This window comes from Ruditapes philippinarum, unplaced genomic scaffold (genome assembly GCF_026571515.1).
Source record: "Ruditapes philippinarum isolate M1 unplaced genomic scaffold, ASM2657151v2 ctg135_1_1_1_1, whole genome shotgun sequence".
Classification (NCBI taxonomy): domain Eukaryota; kingdom Metazoa; phylum Mollusca; class Bivalvia; order Venerida; family Veneridae; genus Ruditapes; species Ruditapes philippinarum.
Window position 1 is genome coordinate 132516 of NW_026862663.1, and position 19255 is coordinate 151770.

Consider the following 19255-nt stretch of genomic DNA (forward strand, 5'->3'; position numbering starts at 1 on the left):
GGAGGTGTTTGCTCATAACCACAAGGATGTAGTACGTTGTTGTTATAGTGGTAATTATAAGGAAAAATATTAATGGGTGCTATTATATGGCGAACAAAATTGTGATATCAGAGTTACGGATATAAAGAACTTTTGTGACTAGATGATAATAAGAATACTGGTCTGTGTGGCAGAGTGGTTATGATGGCTGGATTCAAATCACTTGGTCTGTTTGATCTTTATCTTGGTCGGTTTGAATCTTATCTTGGTCGGTTTGAATCCCATCTGGGATTTTAAATTCCTTTATGTGAGGAAGTCATCAAGTTAGCTTATGATCATTGGTTTAAGTATTTATCTAAGTGACTTGTCACTGAAATCATGCATTTGGGTTTGCTTCCTTCTAAAAAATATATATATACATTGTATATTGATACTTTTTTAACTAATTTGGTGTGTTTAAAATGGCAACCAAAATATGCAGAAAAAAAGAAAAAAATGCTAGATGTATAAATTTAATATTTAAAAAAAAATTCTAAAAAATGTCTGAGGCATATCTTATATAAGCAAAGTACAATTCAAGGAGAAATAAAACTTCCTCATAGATATATATGTATATTTTATTTGACAAGAAAAAGGAATTTTTAAATTATCCTTTTATCAGTACATAGATAGATTGTATATGTCAAATATTTAATTATTTTAGCTGATTTATGGGTAAATGTACCTTTATTTAAATGAGATAACATATTTTGTATTTTGGTCTGTTAGGTAACAATTATGTCTTGTTTAAAACATCATTGGAAGTCATGATGAGCAAACTATTTGAGCCGTGCCATGACAAAAGCAACATAAAGTGTTTGCAACCAGAATGGATCCAGACCAGTCTGCCCATCTGTGCAGTCTGATCATGATCCATGATGTTCGCTATCAGTTTCTCTATTTGTTATAGAGTTTGTAAGCTTTATGTTGGTTTTGTCATGGCGTTGCTCATTTATAATACAGAACATTTGTAATGTCATTTTTCATTGGCTAATCATGACGTTTATATAGTTTTATATACACTGCTACTGTCAATTTATGACACTTTTTTCTCTAAAAACGGAAGTTTGCTGTTATAAATTTTTTATAAAGATTCTTGACATGACCTAGCGGCTAGGGTTATATAATTATGAAGACAACCATTTATATAGGGCCATATAACCTGTCAAAAAATTTTGTAACTAATATATGTGCATGTTTAAAGAAGTATTTTATATTTGTATATGGTTAAAATAATTTTTTAATTCCAGTCGAAGATTATCTTCCTTACCTTAAACCTTTCTGAATTTATGTAATGGACAAGTTATATATTGTGACCTTGTCAGTGTAAAAAAAATAACCTAAAATTTTGACATTGCCTGGCAAGTTAAACAAGATGTTTACGGCATAATAGGTAGATAAAATAAAAAGTTACGTGAGTAAAAAAGCAAAACATTTGAATAAGATTGTAAACATACTGTAAAATATTTATATAAGCTTAAGTGTTCTATTCATTGAAAATGATAAAAATCAAGTAGTGTGATATTTTACCGTAGACATTTGTCTTTGTTCATTTTTCTTATTTTTCTTTTGTTCCTTTAAAATAAAACTTCTGAATGTTATTGTGGTGATGTAACGTTATGACTGTATCCCCGGTACAGAACTGGACCAGCCCAAATATTGGTGCAGCCTGACACTGACAACTTGACACTGAGCTCCTTGTAATGAACAGCAAAGCCATTTCAACAATTAAACTAAAAGACTGATAGATGGTGATATGTTGCGGACTCTTCTACTGTTGTTATGAAAATAAATATAATATTATATTATATGATAATTTCATGCCTAAGTATAAATAGTGCTTAATTATTTAATATGCTTTTTTGTTTTCTTTACACTGGTAAGGTAAATGAAGAGAAGTTTTATTGAATGCTTATGAATGGAGTGTTCACATTTAAAATAATATATTTACAGTAGATCGTGCAGTATGTAACAAAAAATTTGACTTTGTAAATTTCAAATAGACACACAGACATTTAAGGCGTAACTATGGCAACATCAAAACATGTGATCAAGGAAAAGAAGGATATTCTTATCCTGTTTGAGGAGAAAGATTCGAAGGATTGGACACAGTTTATACAGGAATGTTTTACAGACTGTCCAAAACGTTTGTTAATAGATGTGCTAGACTTGAATACAAATATTGATGAGATCATCTCCCAGGCATCATCATACTGGATGGTACTAGTGATAATTTCTAACGAAATGTTGAAAACAATGGAATCAAAGGCTAGCGTATTGAATCCTTGTCTGCAGAAACATCCTAGTGTATCTGCTATAAAGTTGTACCTGGAAAAGGAGAAATTTAGTATAAAATTCCGCCAGGATTTTAAGAGTTGTGACCAGTGGAAAGAGTTTATTGTAGGAGCCGATACCGATGTAGATCATGTACAAAAAATCATCTCAGAGATTATAAATGAACTGGAAAAAGTGAATACACCTGAAAAACATACATCAGAAAAACATACAAGGAATAGAATACACTACATAGGTCCTGACCAAGTTAGACAGGTATTTAAATCATTATATAATTTCAATATAAGAAAAAAATGAAAAAGTGGCTGTTTAGAAATGTAATAACTAGATTTTGATATCCAAGTATTCAAAATAACAATGTCTATAACTGCAGTGCAAGTTTTTTTGTGTTTTTGTTTATATTTATTCAATTAAAGAAATGAACACCAGTTACCACCTTTAGTGTAGTTTGACTGTATTTCAGTTGTTGATATTTAAACTAATTACATGTATTTTTAGGGATCAATGATTAAAATTCTGAAATGAAAGCATATTGCTTCTGTATACAAATAATTATATTTTCCTAAGGAATAAAGATGTACATTTTTAGTAAGGATACAATTGGATGATACTACATGTATATGAAGGGTTATTGAAACCCTAATTTTTTACGATTTCAAAAAAATTTATTTACCTAACAAGGTTTATAAGTTCTGTAAATATAACTATAATGACTTGTTTCAGGGTGGTGAGACAATGACTCTTGTATTAAGAACACCTGTTACTAAAGGTCAGTGTGTTCAGGTACAGGTTGGAGCTGAGAACACACCACTGATTGATACCAAAACTCTAAATACTTACTGTTTCACATTTAAAGCACCAGGTAAGTCTGCAACATGCTTTAACTTCAAGGTCCAATTTATATAATATGTATATACATGTATACATCACACAAAAGTCATGCCACAGCCAAGACTTGAACATCGGACCTCTGGATTGCTGGTCCAGTATGCTAACCAATACACCACAACCACTGTTATGTTTTCTTCATGCTATTTGGTTTTATTTATTTAAGTTATTTTTTACTTTATTGTTACATTACCACTTTTATTACCATAATGGGGAGCTATTTATTGTTACGATTCAATCAGTCTTAGTTTTGCTTATTATAAATATTCTTGTATCTGTTGTTCAAGTTACAAATGATGGGGTATTGTCTTTTTTTTTCTACAATGCTTGTAAATGTTTTATTTATAGAAATTAAATACAATGTAATAGGATATTAACCGCGTGTATTTTCTGATAATAATTTATATTTTCAGCTCACAAGGCAGGCAGAGCTGATGTCAGATTATTAATTGATGGGCAGAAAATTTGCAAGAAATCTATTTATTATTCCTCAATGACCCGGTTTGCCTACACATGTCCGGAATTTTTATGTCAGCTCCTGGGTTTAAATCATGATGATAAAGCTGGTCTAGATACAGAACTAACAAACATATTTAACAACAGTGCTCCACAAGATGGTTCTCTACAATGCCTTCTGACACCAAAAAATCTTCAAGCCACTTCTACTGGTGGTGAGTCTTTATTGTATTGGCTATCATAAATTAAGAATAAATGTCCTATTTATCCTTGCATATGTACTGAACACCTACTAGTAGTTCAAGTTCTAAGCTGAAGGTAATCACTTAGAAATTTGGGTCATAATTCAAAATGGTAGGTAAAAGATAAAGAAATAGCATGAATTTTTACTAAAATCTTTATTATACAGGTACATGTTATATCCCGGTGGGATAAAAAAAAGTCCCAGGATTTAGATGTTCAGCCCGACTTAAAACTTTTTTAATTAAAAGATTTAAAAAAAAAAGAAAAAAAAAGAAATGTCATTGTAAAAAATCAAACAAGCATGTGTCTGTAAAATGTAAACTGCGCCTCCTGGCATTTATCTATGATATAAAACAGTATCTGTCCTCCTGGCATTTATCTATGATATAAAACAGTATCTGTCCTCCTGGCATTTATCTATGATATAAAACAGTATCTGTCCTCCTGGCATTTATCTATGATATAAAACAGTATCTGTCCTCATGGCATTTATCTATGATATAAAACAGTATCTGTCCTCCTGGCATTTATCTATGATATAAAACAGTATCTGTCCTCATGGCATTTATCTATGATATAAAACAGTATCTGTCCTCCTGGCATTTATCTATGATATAAAACAGTATCTGTCCTCCTGGCATTGATCTATGATATAAAACAGTATCTGTCCTCATGGCATTGATCTATGATATAAAACAGTATCCTGTCCTCCTGGCATTGATCTATGATATAAAACAGTATCTGTCCTCCTGGCATTGATCTATGATATAAAACAGTATCTGTCCTCCAGGCATTGATCTATGATATAAAACAGTATCTGTCCTCCTGGCATTTATCTATGATAAAAAAACAGTATCTGTCCTCCTGGCATTGATCTATGATATAAAACAGTATCTGTCCTCATGGCATTTATCTATGATATAAAACAGTATCTGTCCTCCTGGCATTGATCTATGATATAAAACAGTATCTGTCCTCCTGGCATTGATCTATGATATAAAACAGTATCCTGTCCTCCTGGCATTTATCTATGATATAAAACAGTATCTGTCCTCCTGGCATTGATCTATGATATAAAACAGTATCTGTCCTCCTGGCATTGATCTATGATATAAAACAGTATCCTGTCCTCATGGCATTTATCTATGATATAAAACAGTATCTGTCTTCCTGGCATTGATCTATGATATAAAACAGTATCCTGTCCTCCTGGCATTTATATATGATATAAAACAGTATCTGTCCTCCTGGCATTGATCTATGATATAAAACAGTATCTGTCCTCCTGGCATTGATCTATGATATAAAACAGTATCCTGTCCTCCTGGCATTTATCTATGATATAAAACAGTATCTGTCCTCCTGGCATTGATCTATGATATAAAACAGTATCTGTCCTCCTGGCATTGATCTATGATATAAAACAGTATCCTGTCCGTCTCCTGGCATTGATCTATGATATAAAACAGTATCTGTCCTCCTGGCATTGATCTATGATATAAAACAGTATCCTGTCCGTGTTCTGTTTCATAGCGTATTAGATATACAGTGTTGCTTATTAACAGCAAAGTGATATAATTAACAGGGATGAGTGCCCATTGATGTTAGTCTAAGTTAATCTTATATGTTTAACTAAGCAGCCTGTCACTGTGAAAATGATTACAGTTTGCAAAAAAATACCAAATTGAAAATACTAGTATGGTTTTTGTTGTCCATAAAACATGTGTGTTGCAGTAGAACTCAGTTTTAATTGTGGAAACTTTGCTTCGAAACACAATTTTAAAGTCATAGAAGTGTTCAAAATTTGTCTTTGATTTGATCAATTGACATCCTGTTTTATGCCATGTTTATGTCTTAATATAGGGGCCATATCAAAATTTGGGGCATAAGTTGCAATCTGTTAAAGCCTAACTAAAGTTTGTCATATATTTTTTTTATTCGTACAGGCACAGAAGGTCGTGGTGAGTTACCTACCTTGTTACATTTTGCCTGTAAGTTTGGTTTAAATGACCTTGCTGTTAGTGTGATGGATACACCAGGATCTAGTATAGCTGTAAATATGGACAATGAACAAGGTTTGACACCACTCGATATTGCTTTAGAAACCAACAATGAGGAATTGGTCCAGTATTTGGAGAGCTTTGTGGTAAGTGCTTCAAACCAAAGAATCAATGCTTCTTTATATTTTATGTAATGACTTAATATAATAAAGAAGATTTCATCATATTTAGAAATAATTACATTCAAGCTCCTTAAGAAAAGAAAATAAATTGGTTTAGAATTTTATAATGATAATCCGAAAATGTTATTCTTATTTACAAAATAAAAAAACAACAACTTTTCTTTATGTACTATAACTACATTTTTACACTCATAATCCTAGTACATCCTGTGAATAGAATCTTAAAAAAATTGAAAACTAGAATACCGTAACAAAAAAAATCAGAAAAATCAAATAGAAAACGAAAGTAATTAACACAACATGACATTAACTGCTAATAATAACAGCTAAAGACTACCATGGGCCGGAAAATAAAGCCTTTCATATGAGATGACAAACTTTTGTTGAATTTGTTGTATATCTGTTGTGAAGATTAATTGACGTGATCATTGTTGTGTTCACGGAGACCATAATTGGGTATTATAATGATATATGTTTGCAGGAAATGCACAACTATGTGACGGAGATAGAAGATCTGTATGAGAGGATGAGTGGAGGAAAGGCATTAGACCCTTACATAAATCTAGGTATGTACATTAATAATGTTATCATTTTAAGGGTTGATCGCAAAACTGTAGTAACTTATATGAAATAAGAAAGGACTTACATCAATTTTGCTTGTCAGCCCTTGATTTTTAAATCTTAATTCTGTATAAAGAATTCTGTATGGGACAGTACCTGGTTTATTTGTATTTAACTGAATGTAAATTGGGGTATCAAGTTTAAAGGGTATAAAGTTACATCTAATGAAATATTTTCATAAAATTTATGAAGGGTAAAATTTTCTTGTTCCCATAATCTTATGGTCGATTTTTAAAAGAATTTTAAGTTAAATTATTCTGTTAATATTTTAAATAACCAGGATAAAAATGTTCCGGAACAAAATATTATTCTGCTATTTTAAGTAGGGTTTTAACCATTTAGCATTGCTTGAATGCATGTACCATTCACTCTTAAGGAAATATATAAATATATTTCTTTCATTTAGGTATTTTAGAAAAATTCTTTTTCAAAATTGAAACAATAATTTAGTAAACTACAGGCAGCATATATATAGTTTTACACACAATAAAACTTTGGACATACATGTAATACAGTCTTATGTAAAATTACATACTATGCCTGAAAATTTGTTCCAAAGAAGTTAATTGAAATTTTCAGAAGTTATATAAACTGTATAAACAAGTTTCGGTTACACTTTTGAACTGTTGATATAAATGGTAACTTCAGGTGATGGCAAAAATAAATACCTTCAAATGGGGAGACCTAGTGATGTTCAGGAAGCCTATGTGGAAGCAAGAGTGGCTAGTAGATTATCTGATTATGAAACAACCGATGCCCCGCCCACATTCCCAGGGGGCCCTGAGGAAGTTGCTGAGGAAGATGATATTCCACCTGGTAATCAATACTTGTAGTCAATTTGAGCCGCGTCATGACAAAACCAACATAATTGGTTTGCAACCAGCATGGATCCAGACCAGCCTGCACATCCGCGCAGTCTGATCAGGATCCATGCTGTTCGCTTACCAACCCTATAACAAGTAGAGAAACTGATAGCGAACAGCATGGATCCTGATCAGACTGCGTTGATGCGCAGCCTGGTCTAGATCCATGCTGGTCACAGACGCACTATGTTGGTTTTGTCGTGACGCGGGTCATTTATTAACAAGTTTATGTAGCAGTTGTCTGTGTTGTCCACGATTACATCCTAGATCACGAAGTCCAAGGATTGAGTCCTCTAAAGGATAATCGTTTTGGGTTTCAGCAGATTAAAGGATTAAAACAAGCTAGTAAATGAGTCAAATGACATAACAAGATTATGAGTGTTATAAATTTGTATGAATTGGAACTATTTCACACAAGCTTTTACAATGTATGTTAAAATTGATATGGCATATTAGTCCTAAATATTTTGTCAGGAAACAATTCTCAGAATTCAATTTTAGTACACTTTTCTGAGTCTATTTATCATAAAAATATTCTACATAAAGCAAAAATATGTATAATGCATAATATAGAGAAAATTTAACTTTAGTATTTAATATTATATGAACCATATAGTGCAGAATAAAGTCCTTGTTTCAAATTTTCAAGATTTGTCTATATTTTAACAGGGCTAGGACTATTTTATGAGATTTAAAGTTAGTATAATAATTAATTGTACTTTAGGACAAATATATCAATTTTAGTTTATTGTTTTATTATTATGCACAATATCAGTTCAGATGCTTAGAAATGTAATATGCCTAAGTGATTAATTACAAAGTATTTAAATTACAAACCATGTATTATTATACTACAACTAAAAAGATTAATAAATTATCAATTTCCATTCTAACATGCTTATAGAAGGAGAATTAAAAATATGTTGAACAACATTGAGGATAGAAGTAATTTTCCTTATATCATTATTTAGTTTATTGAAATGTCTTTTTTTTTCTTCTCTCTCTCTAGAAGTATTAAGATGAAGTGTGGGTAATTTAATTCAATCATCAGATAGATATTCACAAGTTATTTGTCACAGGATAAATTAATCTTACCGGTTTTAAACTTCCTTTATATTTTGAATTAATACTTTACTGGTGAGCTGGAGAAGGAAGTTTAAATATTTTAATTACAATAGACACAAGTGGAATGAAATGAAGTGTTGGGTTTTCTCTAAGACATACATGTACATGGTATAAGTCTAATGTTTACTTCCTCTATTTATCATAAAAACTCATAATCAATACTTAATTCATCCTCGGTAATCCGGGCTATTTACCGTATACAATGTACATGTATTAAATGTAGTAGATACAGAAAGTGTACCGTGGGTTCCGACAATGTACTTAATACTGTACTATAAATTGGTCTTCTTTTTAATAATAAACTAACAATATGAAAACTGTTTTTCTAGATTCCTTAGGCTTTCTAAAAATAGTTATTGAAAATGTTTTTTGTGTGTGTGTGCGCGTGTGTGTGTGTGTTGCAATAATAAGTTGGTGTTTTCCTAAACTTTTGGTCAGTATAGAAAAATGGAAAAGATAAATTTGTTGCCTTTTAGAATAGGCATGATAGGTATAATATGTTGACTGCAGTGCTTACTGATAACACAACATTCTAAGATGGCTCATAAATTAATAGGGTTATATTTCAAATTTGCTTTCTTGAATTAAAAAAAAAAATCTCACTGAAATCTTAGCTCTGAAAGCCTTTCCCACTGACTTGTAACTAGGCCAGTATTTCATGTTGTCTGACCAAACTACATATGAGCCGCGTCACAACAAAACCAACATAATGGGTTTGTGACCAGCATGGATTCAGACCAGCCTGCGCATCCGCGCAGTCTGATCAAAATCCATGCTGTTCGCTTACATACTCTATTACAAGTGGAGAAACTGATAGCGAACAGCATGGATCCTGATCAGACTGCAAGCATGCGCAGGCTGGTCTGGATCCATGCTGGTCGCAAACCCATTATGTTGGTTTTGTCGTGACGCGGCTCATATATTTTGTTTTGCTATTCAGAATATTTTTGAAAAATTAACAAGACATTGTTCAAAATTCAAAGCACTTGATATCCTGTGCACAAAGTTTCGACTTCAGAGTTAAACAGTGCATTATTGTTCATTGGTTGTTATTAAAGTTACCACTGACCTTACAGCTCATCATCCCATGTTATAAATTAAACTTTAAAAGCATCTAGCTTTGTAAGTACATCATTGTTAATGTTTCATGATCTGAAGTGATGCTATTAAAATATTTTAAGAAGAATTATGGATGAATCATGTTTGTTCATAATGACACTTGTCAACAAGCATGCATTTTCCTCATAAATATTACTGTAAGTTTCTTTCTTATGATTTAAAATAACAAATTAGTTATATATTTTGAACTCTTAATGCTTTGAAAGCCTTTATACGTCATAAACTAAGCGATATACTGTTTGTTTATAATTATTTGAAGATGAGTGTATATAATAAAAAATCCCCACAAAAAAAAAACAACTAAACAATAACATTATTAAACACTTTTGAAAAGTACATTGAGGTAAAATTTCAGATCTAACCAGCAGTAATAGATTGGCTATTTGAAGGCAACAATTGTGATAATTTAAAGCATATTGTCTTGTCATACTGTGATTTCAAGTACACCTTAACCTTTGCCTGCTACAAGCAACAGGTTCTACCAATTCAACCAGTGCAGACCAAGATCAGCAAGCACATTGGTGCCATCTAAAAGTCAGTACTGGTTCATACATGTACTTTGATTTTTTGTTTCTATAATGATGAACGATTTTGTCCAAGTACACAAAAATGGACACATCTGTTACAAACATAGATACAGGTTTAAAAGACAATTAGTTATAAACTTTGACAATATTAACATTTTTCAGAAGTACCACAGCGGCCTCATGCAGCGAAAAAGCCAGTAAAAGACACAACATCCAGCCAACAAACATATTATAGAGAACCACCAAGTGTCATGGATCAATGGCCAGCTATACCAGAGGATGATTTTTTTGCAGGTATGAGACCCAATCTAGTCATTTAAATATTAACCCCCACAAAATTGTAACAGTTGACATCCTTTTGGTGATATTTTAGGTGCTGATCTTCCTTGAGTCATTTTTCAAGATGTTGACCTTCCTATTGGTCATATAAAGCTTTCTTGGGTCATTACATTGCTATTTTCCAATATTTTTTGGAATTGACTGTCATTGGGTCAATATAAGTTTGATAGCATTCGCTTTTCTTGGGTCCTTACAGGTATTTTCCTTTTCCGGGGATTGACTTTACTTGGTCTATACATGTATAAACTTATCTTAAGTTGTTGCAGGTATTTATCTTTCAGTGGTCAGTGCAGGGTATAAATTATTATTTTAATCTGAGTAAAAGGATAAGAATGTGTCAGAAGTACATGTAGATTATAAATAAGCAATAAACAGAGGTCCTATCTGAGAGTATATTTTATATACTTTTTGTGGAAAACTGGTAAAAAACTTTCAATGTATAAGCTCTTTGAAACAAAACCCATCAATATATATTTTTTCTTAGGTAAATCTGAGTTGCCCTCTCATAGCATGGGCTCTACAAATCTTGATGAGTTATCCGAGTATGGTGAAGCGTTTAAGCGTGGAGATTTTAGTTTAGATGATATTGAACGACTGTATAAAGCCTGGCATGAAAGAAATAGAGATGCTTCTTCCTCCTCTATCAAGGAACGAAAGGTAACATTTATTCTGTACTGTCATATAAAGCCGCTTTGGCTTTAAGTCACAACAACTTTTTAAAGGAAATATGGAGACTTTTCAGCTTCATTATAGGAAGAAGAGTTTCAGGTTCCTCTCCATTAATTATTTTAAGCACAAGTGAGCACTTCAGTTAAATCACTTACATATTGTTAGCTTACTGAATAGATAACTTAATGACAGGATCCAAAGTCCTGTCGGGATTTGAACCCACATCAGTGATAAGGAAGTGACTCTAAGCAGCTTTAAAGACTGGGCCATACAGTTTTACATGCACATTGCTAAATGTATTAATGACAAAAAAACTTGTTCTACTTGAGTTATCTAAAATTAGAATTTAATAGCGGTATTAAATTAGATGTCTATATTGTATTACATTTAGTGTCCTTTCGAGAATTTAATCACTAGCTAAAAAACCAAAAATAAAGACTTGACAATGCTTTATCCTAGAAATGAAAATATTGACAGACCCAATATTGTTGTAATGTTTTCATGATTTATTTAGACCTATAATTTGTTATACAAATAGAAGCAAGAAATGTAGACATATGTCATTATATTATGGAAAGACAACCCAAATTGATATTTTACTTTATAGTCATAAAATCATTATCTCCCTTTCTTTTACTAGAAGAGTTTTTTTGTATTATATAATTTAGAAACAATTGGATGAAATGAAGGACACATACCAGAGTTTAATGTCTGTCAAGAAAGGAGGAGCTGCAAGGAAAAAATCAGTTATGTTTTGGAAAAAGAAAGAAAAACCAATTGAAATAGATATTCAGGTGTGTATGATATACATGTATATGAATATAATACATCTGAAAATATTATTAAGACTGTCAAGTAAAACTCATAATAATATGTACTGGTACCCATACAATTTCATGTACATATATGTAAAATCTTCTGTAAAGGTGATAAAGTTACTGATATATGTAAAATCTTCTGTTACTGTAGACTTCATAAAATGTTAATGATGAATGTTTCAAGGGATCTCCCAAAATGTAATGCATACACAGGGAGTACTTGTTTCTTTATCCTTCTCTTTTCCATGGTTTGTTTATGATATTTTACTTTTTAAATAAGAAAGAAAGGTAATTTAGCAGTTACAGTGAGATATAAAGGTTATATGGAAGATTCATCAATAATTATGTAAATGTTATATGGGAGATATAGTGAAATATAAAGGTTATATGGGAGATAAAGTGAAATATAAAGGTTATATAGGAGATATAGTAGGATATAAAGGTTATATAGAAGATAAAACAATATGTAAATGTACCATGGGAGATAAAGTGAGACATTAAGGTTATATTGGAGATACAGTGAAATATAAAGGTTATATAGGAGATATAGTAAGATGTAAAGGTTATATAGAAGATAAAACAATATGTAAATGTTACATGGGAGATATAGTGAGACATTAAGGTTATATGGGAGATACAGTGAAACATAAAGGTAACATGGGAGATACTGTGTGATATAAGATTATATGGGAGATATAGTGAAATATAAAGGTTATATGGGAGATAATGATATAAAGGTTATATGGGAGATATAGTGAGATATAAAGGTTATATGGGAGATATAAAGGTTATATGGGAGATATAAAGTTTATATGGGAGATACAGTGAGTATTAAAGGTTATATAGGAGATACAATGAGATATAAAAGTTATAAGGCAGATACTTTGTCTATAATTTGAATTGGCTTAAATGGAATTATAGTAACAGATCAAATAAAAATGATTACATGTGATTTTTTTCCAGCACCATGTACAACCAAACAAGTATGAGTCCTGGACAATTATGAGAGGTACTGCACCTCCTAGAAGTCACCGTGATAGCACTGTCAGTAATATCTCCAACACAAGTATGTTCATTTTATACTTTATACAAATACTTCACACAAATATACTGCATGTACATTAACATCACTTTAATACTCACATATTCACATTTTTATCTTGACGTTGGATTCTTGGTGTGAGGAAATTAGCTTACAGGGTTGATGGTTCTACTCAGATATTGGATTGTGTCATATGACCATACCAGTGTTATATAACTTAAATCTTAACCCAAAAAAATTAACATTTTATATAACATACTTTCATTATGGTGTTATAGAAAAACATACACAGTATTGTTGTATTGCAGATATTCTAATCCAGATTGTAAATTTAGATAATAGACATTTTAACTTTACCTTGTTGCTATGGTGTCAGCTTAGTGATGTAGTTTTATGAAATTATTAAGTATATTTTTCTGTGTCTTATACATGTATCTATCTTGTTATTTTACAGTTCATACTTGCTATGATATTAATACAACTAACATTAAAGATCTAAATCAGACATAATTAAATGATTATAAGTTTTGGAATATCTGATAAGATGTCAATTACAGAACTTTTAAACATGACACCTCTCTGAGAAATGTAAATTACTTGCTGAAGATTTGTCAGTAAACAATGCCAGGTCCTTATTCCTTTGGTCATTTGTATAAATTGAATTTGAACACTGCACACTAAGTTATACAGAAATTGTTCAGTTTCACTGACATACTGTTTGTAGGCTCATCAAGTTCAAGCTCGCGTGACAGTGCTCTAGGACCTGTAACAGAAGTTGACAGTGATTCTGACAATGTAAGCTTCTAGATCTATATATTTTTATTGATATTAGCTACTAATTTGGGATATCATTGGTCTGTTAACTGATAAAAGTAAAATAATCTGAGGTGATAATGAAAGTAGATATATATTAATATGCTTATAATATCAGTTGTAAAGTTTTTTGAAATGTTATATAACCCATTTTCAACTCAAATATGTAAGCTCAAGTAACAGGAACAGCTAAGCTTTTTATACATGGGTATATATATCACTTGTCAAAATTCTTTATAACAAATTTATAATACTGAACATTTACTTTCTTTGATATGTTTTTAAAAAATTGTAGAGGAGGTGTATATAATTTACATAAATGTTGTTTATCCAATGAAAATCATTGTTACAAATGTGCAGTATTATAATACATTGTAACTATATATGGTATTTATAATACAATATATTTTGCTGGATCAATTAAAATATTTTGCTGATAACATAATAATATAGCTCATGTGATTTTACTTTAATAAACTAAAATGTAAGACTAAATGTACATGTCATCTATTTTCTTTTCTGAATATTTGATGCATGTGTGTAATATGAATTATTGTGTTGGCTTGCTTGTTGTAACTAAAGTGCATACATGTAAAGTGAAACATACATGAAACTTACAAATTTGACGTTGTTAATAAGCTCTTCATTATTAACTGAAGCAGAAAACTTTACATATACATGTACATTAATTGGTCTGATACTGATGATAAAACCGGGGTAAAATTCTTACTGAATATAGGGGATCCGGACAGGTTGTGGTCTAACCTATATACCACAATATTCTGTGGATTTTCACTGTTAATACATAGAATTTAATGTTATGTAATGATTTAAAGTATTTTAGTATGATATAAATTAATTAATGTTGATTTTTGCAATATTTAACCCTTAACCTGCTAGAAACAAAAGTAATTAGACTTTGCCACCAGTATAGAGCCAGGCCTGGGCCAGTGTACTTCTGTGCAGTCTGACCAGGTTCTATACTGTTGTGAAAACCCCTCAACCTTTAAATGGACTGTTCCAAAAACAAAGCTGGGCAAATCCATTACATAAATTTAGCAGGTTAAAGGTTAAACCACATTTTTCAAGATTCAATTTATTTGTAACTGTAACTGCAAATTTTTCTTTCATTTATATATTTGCATTAAAATAGCATGGCTTTATGTGTGCAGAAATATATAGAGTTGTATAATTATGACTGATTAAATTTTATTATAAGGATGCTCCATCAGTTCCTGTCCGCAGAAGGTCTGAAAAGACTCAGTCAGAAGTAAGTGCTAGAGATCTCCCATACCTAGAGTCTGTTAGTCCTAGTGTGTAACCCTTTTAGTTTGAAGCATAGATTTATATAAATGGTAGCTGATGAGTCTTGCTTTCTGCTTGTGTCTGACAAGTTTGTTTATAATGTTATAGATCTAGTTATATGATGCTTGACATGATCTGCTGGTATTTGCATGGCATTGCATGATGTTTTAACTCACATTCTTTACTGCTACAAATATAAAGTGGTGCAACTGATATATTGTGCCAAAAATGACACAATAACTGACATAAGGTGCTAATACTGACATAATGAACCAAAACTGACACTAGATTAGACATAATGTGCTAAAACTGACATATTGCAGAAACTGACACTAAATTAGACACAATGTGCTTAAAATGCTCTAGATGATTAGTATGATATGGTTATCTTTAATTGACATCTACCCTAGACTGAGATTGAATTTGAAAGGGTTAAGGTCACTGAGACTAGAAATAGATTTTTCTTCTTTTTCTGATGGCTTGGCAATGGTTTTTGGAAGGCGATATTGCCTTATTATGTCATCATTACTATTTGCATGGTCTAACTACAATATCCATGCATACATGCAAAAAAACAGTTTGATGCCGATTAAGTGAATCGGAACAAAAATTTCTTTCAAAAATGTGATCGGAAAACATTTGTGGGACATATTTTAGGGCTTGAAAGCTTTTTTTGAATAACTTCATTCAGAACTATTTCCCCTGTAAAAACTTTCCTTGTTACAAACAAAAAGTATCCTTAAATAAGAATTCAAAATTTGTTAATCACCTTCCATCAGTACTCTTAATAAAAAAACCCAACTTCAATTCAGTTTTAGAAATGAAAATTAACAGCATGCATGTATGTAACTGATATTCTTTTTACTCTGTCCAGTTTCTGGTGTAACTAATATTCATGTTTCTCTATCCTGTTTCATGTGTATAACTGATGCTCGTGTTTCTCTGTCCTATTTCATGTATGTAACTAATATTCATGTTTCTCTGTTCTGTTTCAAATGTGTAACTTTATATTCATGTTTCTCTGTCCTGTTTCATGTGTGTAACTGATATTCATGTTTCTCTGTCCTGTTTCATGTGTGTAACTGATGCTCATGTTTCTCTGTCCTGTTTCATGTATGTAACTAATATTCATGTTTCTCTGTCCTATTTCATGTGTGTAACTAATATTCATGTTTCTCTTATCTGTTTCATATGTGTAACTTAATATTCATGTTTCTCTGTCCTGTTTCATGTGTGTAACTGATATTCATGTTTCGCTGTCCTGTTTCATGTGTGTAACTGAAATTCATATTTTTCTATCCTGTTTCATGTGTTTAACTAATATTCATGTTTCCCTGTCCTGTTTCATGTATGTAACTAATATTCATGTTTCTCTTTCCTATTTCATGTGTGTAACTAATATTCATGTTTCTCTGTGCTGTTTCATTTGTGTAACTTAATATTCATGTTTCTCTGTCCTGTTTCATGTGTTTAACTGATATTCATGTTTCTCTGTCCTGTTTCATGTGTTTAACTGATATTCATGTTTCTCTGTCCTGTTTCATGTGTCTAACTGATATTCATGTTTCTCTGTCCTGTTTCATGTGTGTAACTGATATTCATGTTTCTCTGTCCTGTTTCATGTGTGTAACTGATATTCATGTTTCTCTGTCCTGTTTCATGTGTGTAACTGATATTCATGTTTCTCTGTCCTGTTTCATGTGTGTAACTGATATTCATGTTTCTCTGTCCTGTTTCATGTGTGTAACTGATATTCATGTTTCTCTGTCCTGTTTGACAACAGCCTGAATGGTATCAGGACTAAATGAAGTAAACAATTTATTGTAAGAAGATATGAATGTTTTCTTTTTCAGCTTGAGATATATGCTCAATTACATTTATGAATGCTTTATCAACAGGTATTTCTAATTGTTCTGTATACACACTAATAAATGCAACTTACAACAAATATAATGGCCATATTTAGACATGTGTATTTGCATCTATACCTAATGTACCTCTTTTAAATGCATGATAAGTACATGTTGTAAGCAAAAAGCATGATATAAGTTGATCTGAGAGTCCATATATTTTAATTTATATGTAATGTTGTTTCTCACTCATTTGGTAATGAGTCTGGGTCCACATTGTGGTAAATTTTTTAATCAAGAAACTGGTAAATTGATGGGAAAGGAGTGAGGGGGGGAGGGGGGAATTGCTCAACTCACCTTATTGTGAATCTTCAAACCATTTTGGGAGTAACAGGAATGTCTAGCAACTGTTGTATAATAAAAAGAGGAAATAACAATCACTGATATAAAGCATGTACAGTCATACCTGTGTTATCAACCATCTCTAGATTAATATTATGTATAAACAAACCTGTCAATAAAGCCACTATTTTGATTTTCCAATTTAGCATGTCTAAAGCGCATTGTCAGCTTTTGCTCCTTTTAGATAGCTTTGATAGTACATGTATGTGTTAAATGCTTAGCAAACATACAACATTGCTTATATCCTGCCACACCAAATATTGTGCACACTTTAATTGTATATTTGTATTATTTTTCTTTAAATTATCAGGTAGATGACTGTTGCACTGTTGCAGAATCTTATTGTGGACAAGATCTGTACTTGTTATTTCCTATTACTACCTTAATCTGTAAAGAAAGAATTTGACATTTCTGGGTGTAGTAAAATATTTTACAAACGATAAGAAGAAAAATTTAGACTAGTGCAGAGAATTTTCCTTAACTTTGCATTTATCAGGGAGTTATGATTGAAATAAGTGAAAAACAAATGACATTATATAAAAGAGTAAAAAGCTCACTTCCAGACATAGGTGCCTAAAAATATAAGATGGTGACAGTTATTCCCCCCTCCACATCCCTTGCTCAAAATTTTTGTATCATCAATTTATTTTGATCATGATCCTCTAAAATCATGCAAAGTAGCATTCTCTGCTCTTTTTTTTGTCTTTGTAAAAAATTGCACTACTCCTGTAAATGTCTTAAACATTGTAAGTTCTGTTGCTGGATGATATTCGTAAAGATTGTTTCAGTGTGTAGTATGTTTGTGAGAAAAACAAGTTGGTAAAATCAGGAATCGAAAAAATAAGAAAATTTAATTTTGTAATAAAATTGATATCTGTTGAATTGATCAGAATAGAATTATTCTTTATGTAGATATTGATGTTTTGTAGGAAGATTGGCATAAAAAGTGATAAATTGACAGCTGTTGTTTTTAATCATGATTTCTTGATAGCAGTTGTTAACCATGATTTGTTGACAGCAGCTGTTAATCATGATTTATTGACAGCAGTTGTTTTTAATCATGATTTATTGACAGCATTTGTTGTTAACCATTGTTTTTTGACAGCAGTTGTTTTTAATTATGTTTTATTGACAGCAGTTAAGCATGAATTTTTGACAGCAGTTGTTAATCTTGATTTATTGACAGCAGTTGTTGTTAATCAGTGACTTATTGACAACTATTGTTAATCATGATTTATTGACAGCAAAGTAAATGTTGTTAATCATGATTTATTGACAGCAGTAACTGTTGTTAATCATGATTTCTTGACAGCAGTTGTTGTTAATCTTGATTTATTGACAGCTGTTGTTAATAATGATTTATTGACAGCAGTTATTTTAAATTATGGAATGTTTTCAATGTTTACAATTATAAGTTTAATTTTTATGGTTCAAAAATAATTATTTTGATATCTTTAAACAGGAAAAGAAGGAGAACAGGCAGTCATGGGGTGACCAATTCTTGAAGAAAGTACAGAACCGACCAAACTCTCGACTACCAAAACCACCACCCACCAACCCTGTGTACGTTCGACATAAACTACCAACTATGCCAGAAATACCTCCTAGACCTCCTAAACCAAGGCATTACACCGATTAGTGAAAGATATACCTTGTGGTTGATTAGTTTAAGCAAATTTT

At 31.3% G+C, this 19255-nt stretch overlaps 1 protein-coding gene across 4 annotated transcripts; it reads left to right on the top strand.

Moving 5' to 3' along the window:
* The first annotated feature begins 1904 nt into the window (after positions 1 to 1904).
* On the top strand, positions 1905 to 19255 carry LOC132719777 (phosphoinositide 3-kinase adapter protein 1-like). 4 transcript variants are annotated; one of them, XM_060703636.1, is made up of 14 exons: positions 1905 to 2568; positions 3037 to 3175; positions 3615 to 3872; positions 5847 to 6046; positions 6564 to 6648; positions 7352 to 7519; positions 10500 to 10631; positions 11161 to 11333; positions 12014 to 12139; positions 13127 to 13229; positions 13930 to 14000; positions 15238 to 15288; positions 17177 to 17221; positions 19038 to 19255. In XM_060703636.1, the coding sequence occupies exons 1-13, from the start codon at positions 2047 to 2049 to the stop codon at positions 17204 to 17206; spliced, it is 2058 nt and encodes a 685-aa protein (XP_060559619.1). In that variant the 5' UTR covers positions 1905 to 2046; the 3' UTR covers positions 17207 to 17221; positions 19038 to 19255. The 4 variants fall into 4 exon arrangements, with proteins under 4 accessions (XP_060559619.1, XP_060559620.1, XP_060559618.1 ...); XM_060703637.1 differs by lacking the exon at positions 15238 to 15288; XM_060703634.1 differs by lacking the exon at positions 17177 to 17221 and having other exon boundaries at positions 1906 to 2568.

Coding starts and splice junctions, on each gene's coding strand:
- LOC132719777 (XM_060703634.1), top strand. CDS start 2,047: ATGGCAACATCAAAACATGTGATCAAGGAAAAGAAGGATATTCTTATC. Junction 10,632..11,160: donor AGAGGATGATTTTTTTGCAG/GTATGAGACCCA, acceptor ATTTTTTCTTAG/GTAAATCTGAGTTGCCCTCT. Junction 15,289..19,037: donor CTGAAAAGACTCAGTCAGAA/GTAAGTGCTAGA, acceptor ATCTTTAAACAG/GAAAAGAAGGAGAACAGGCA.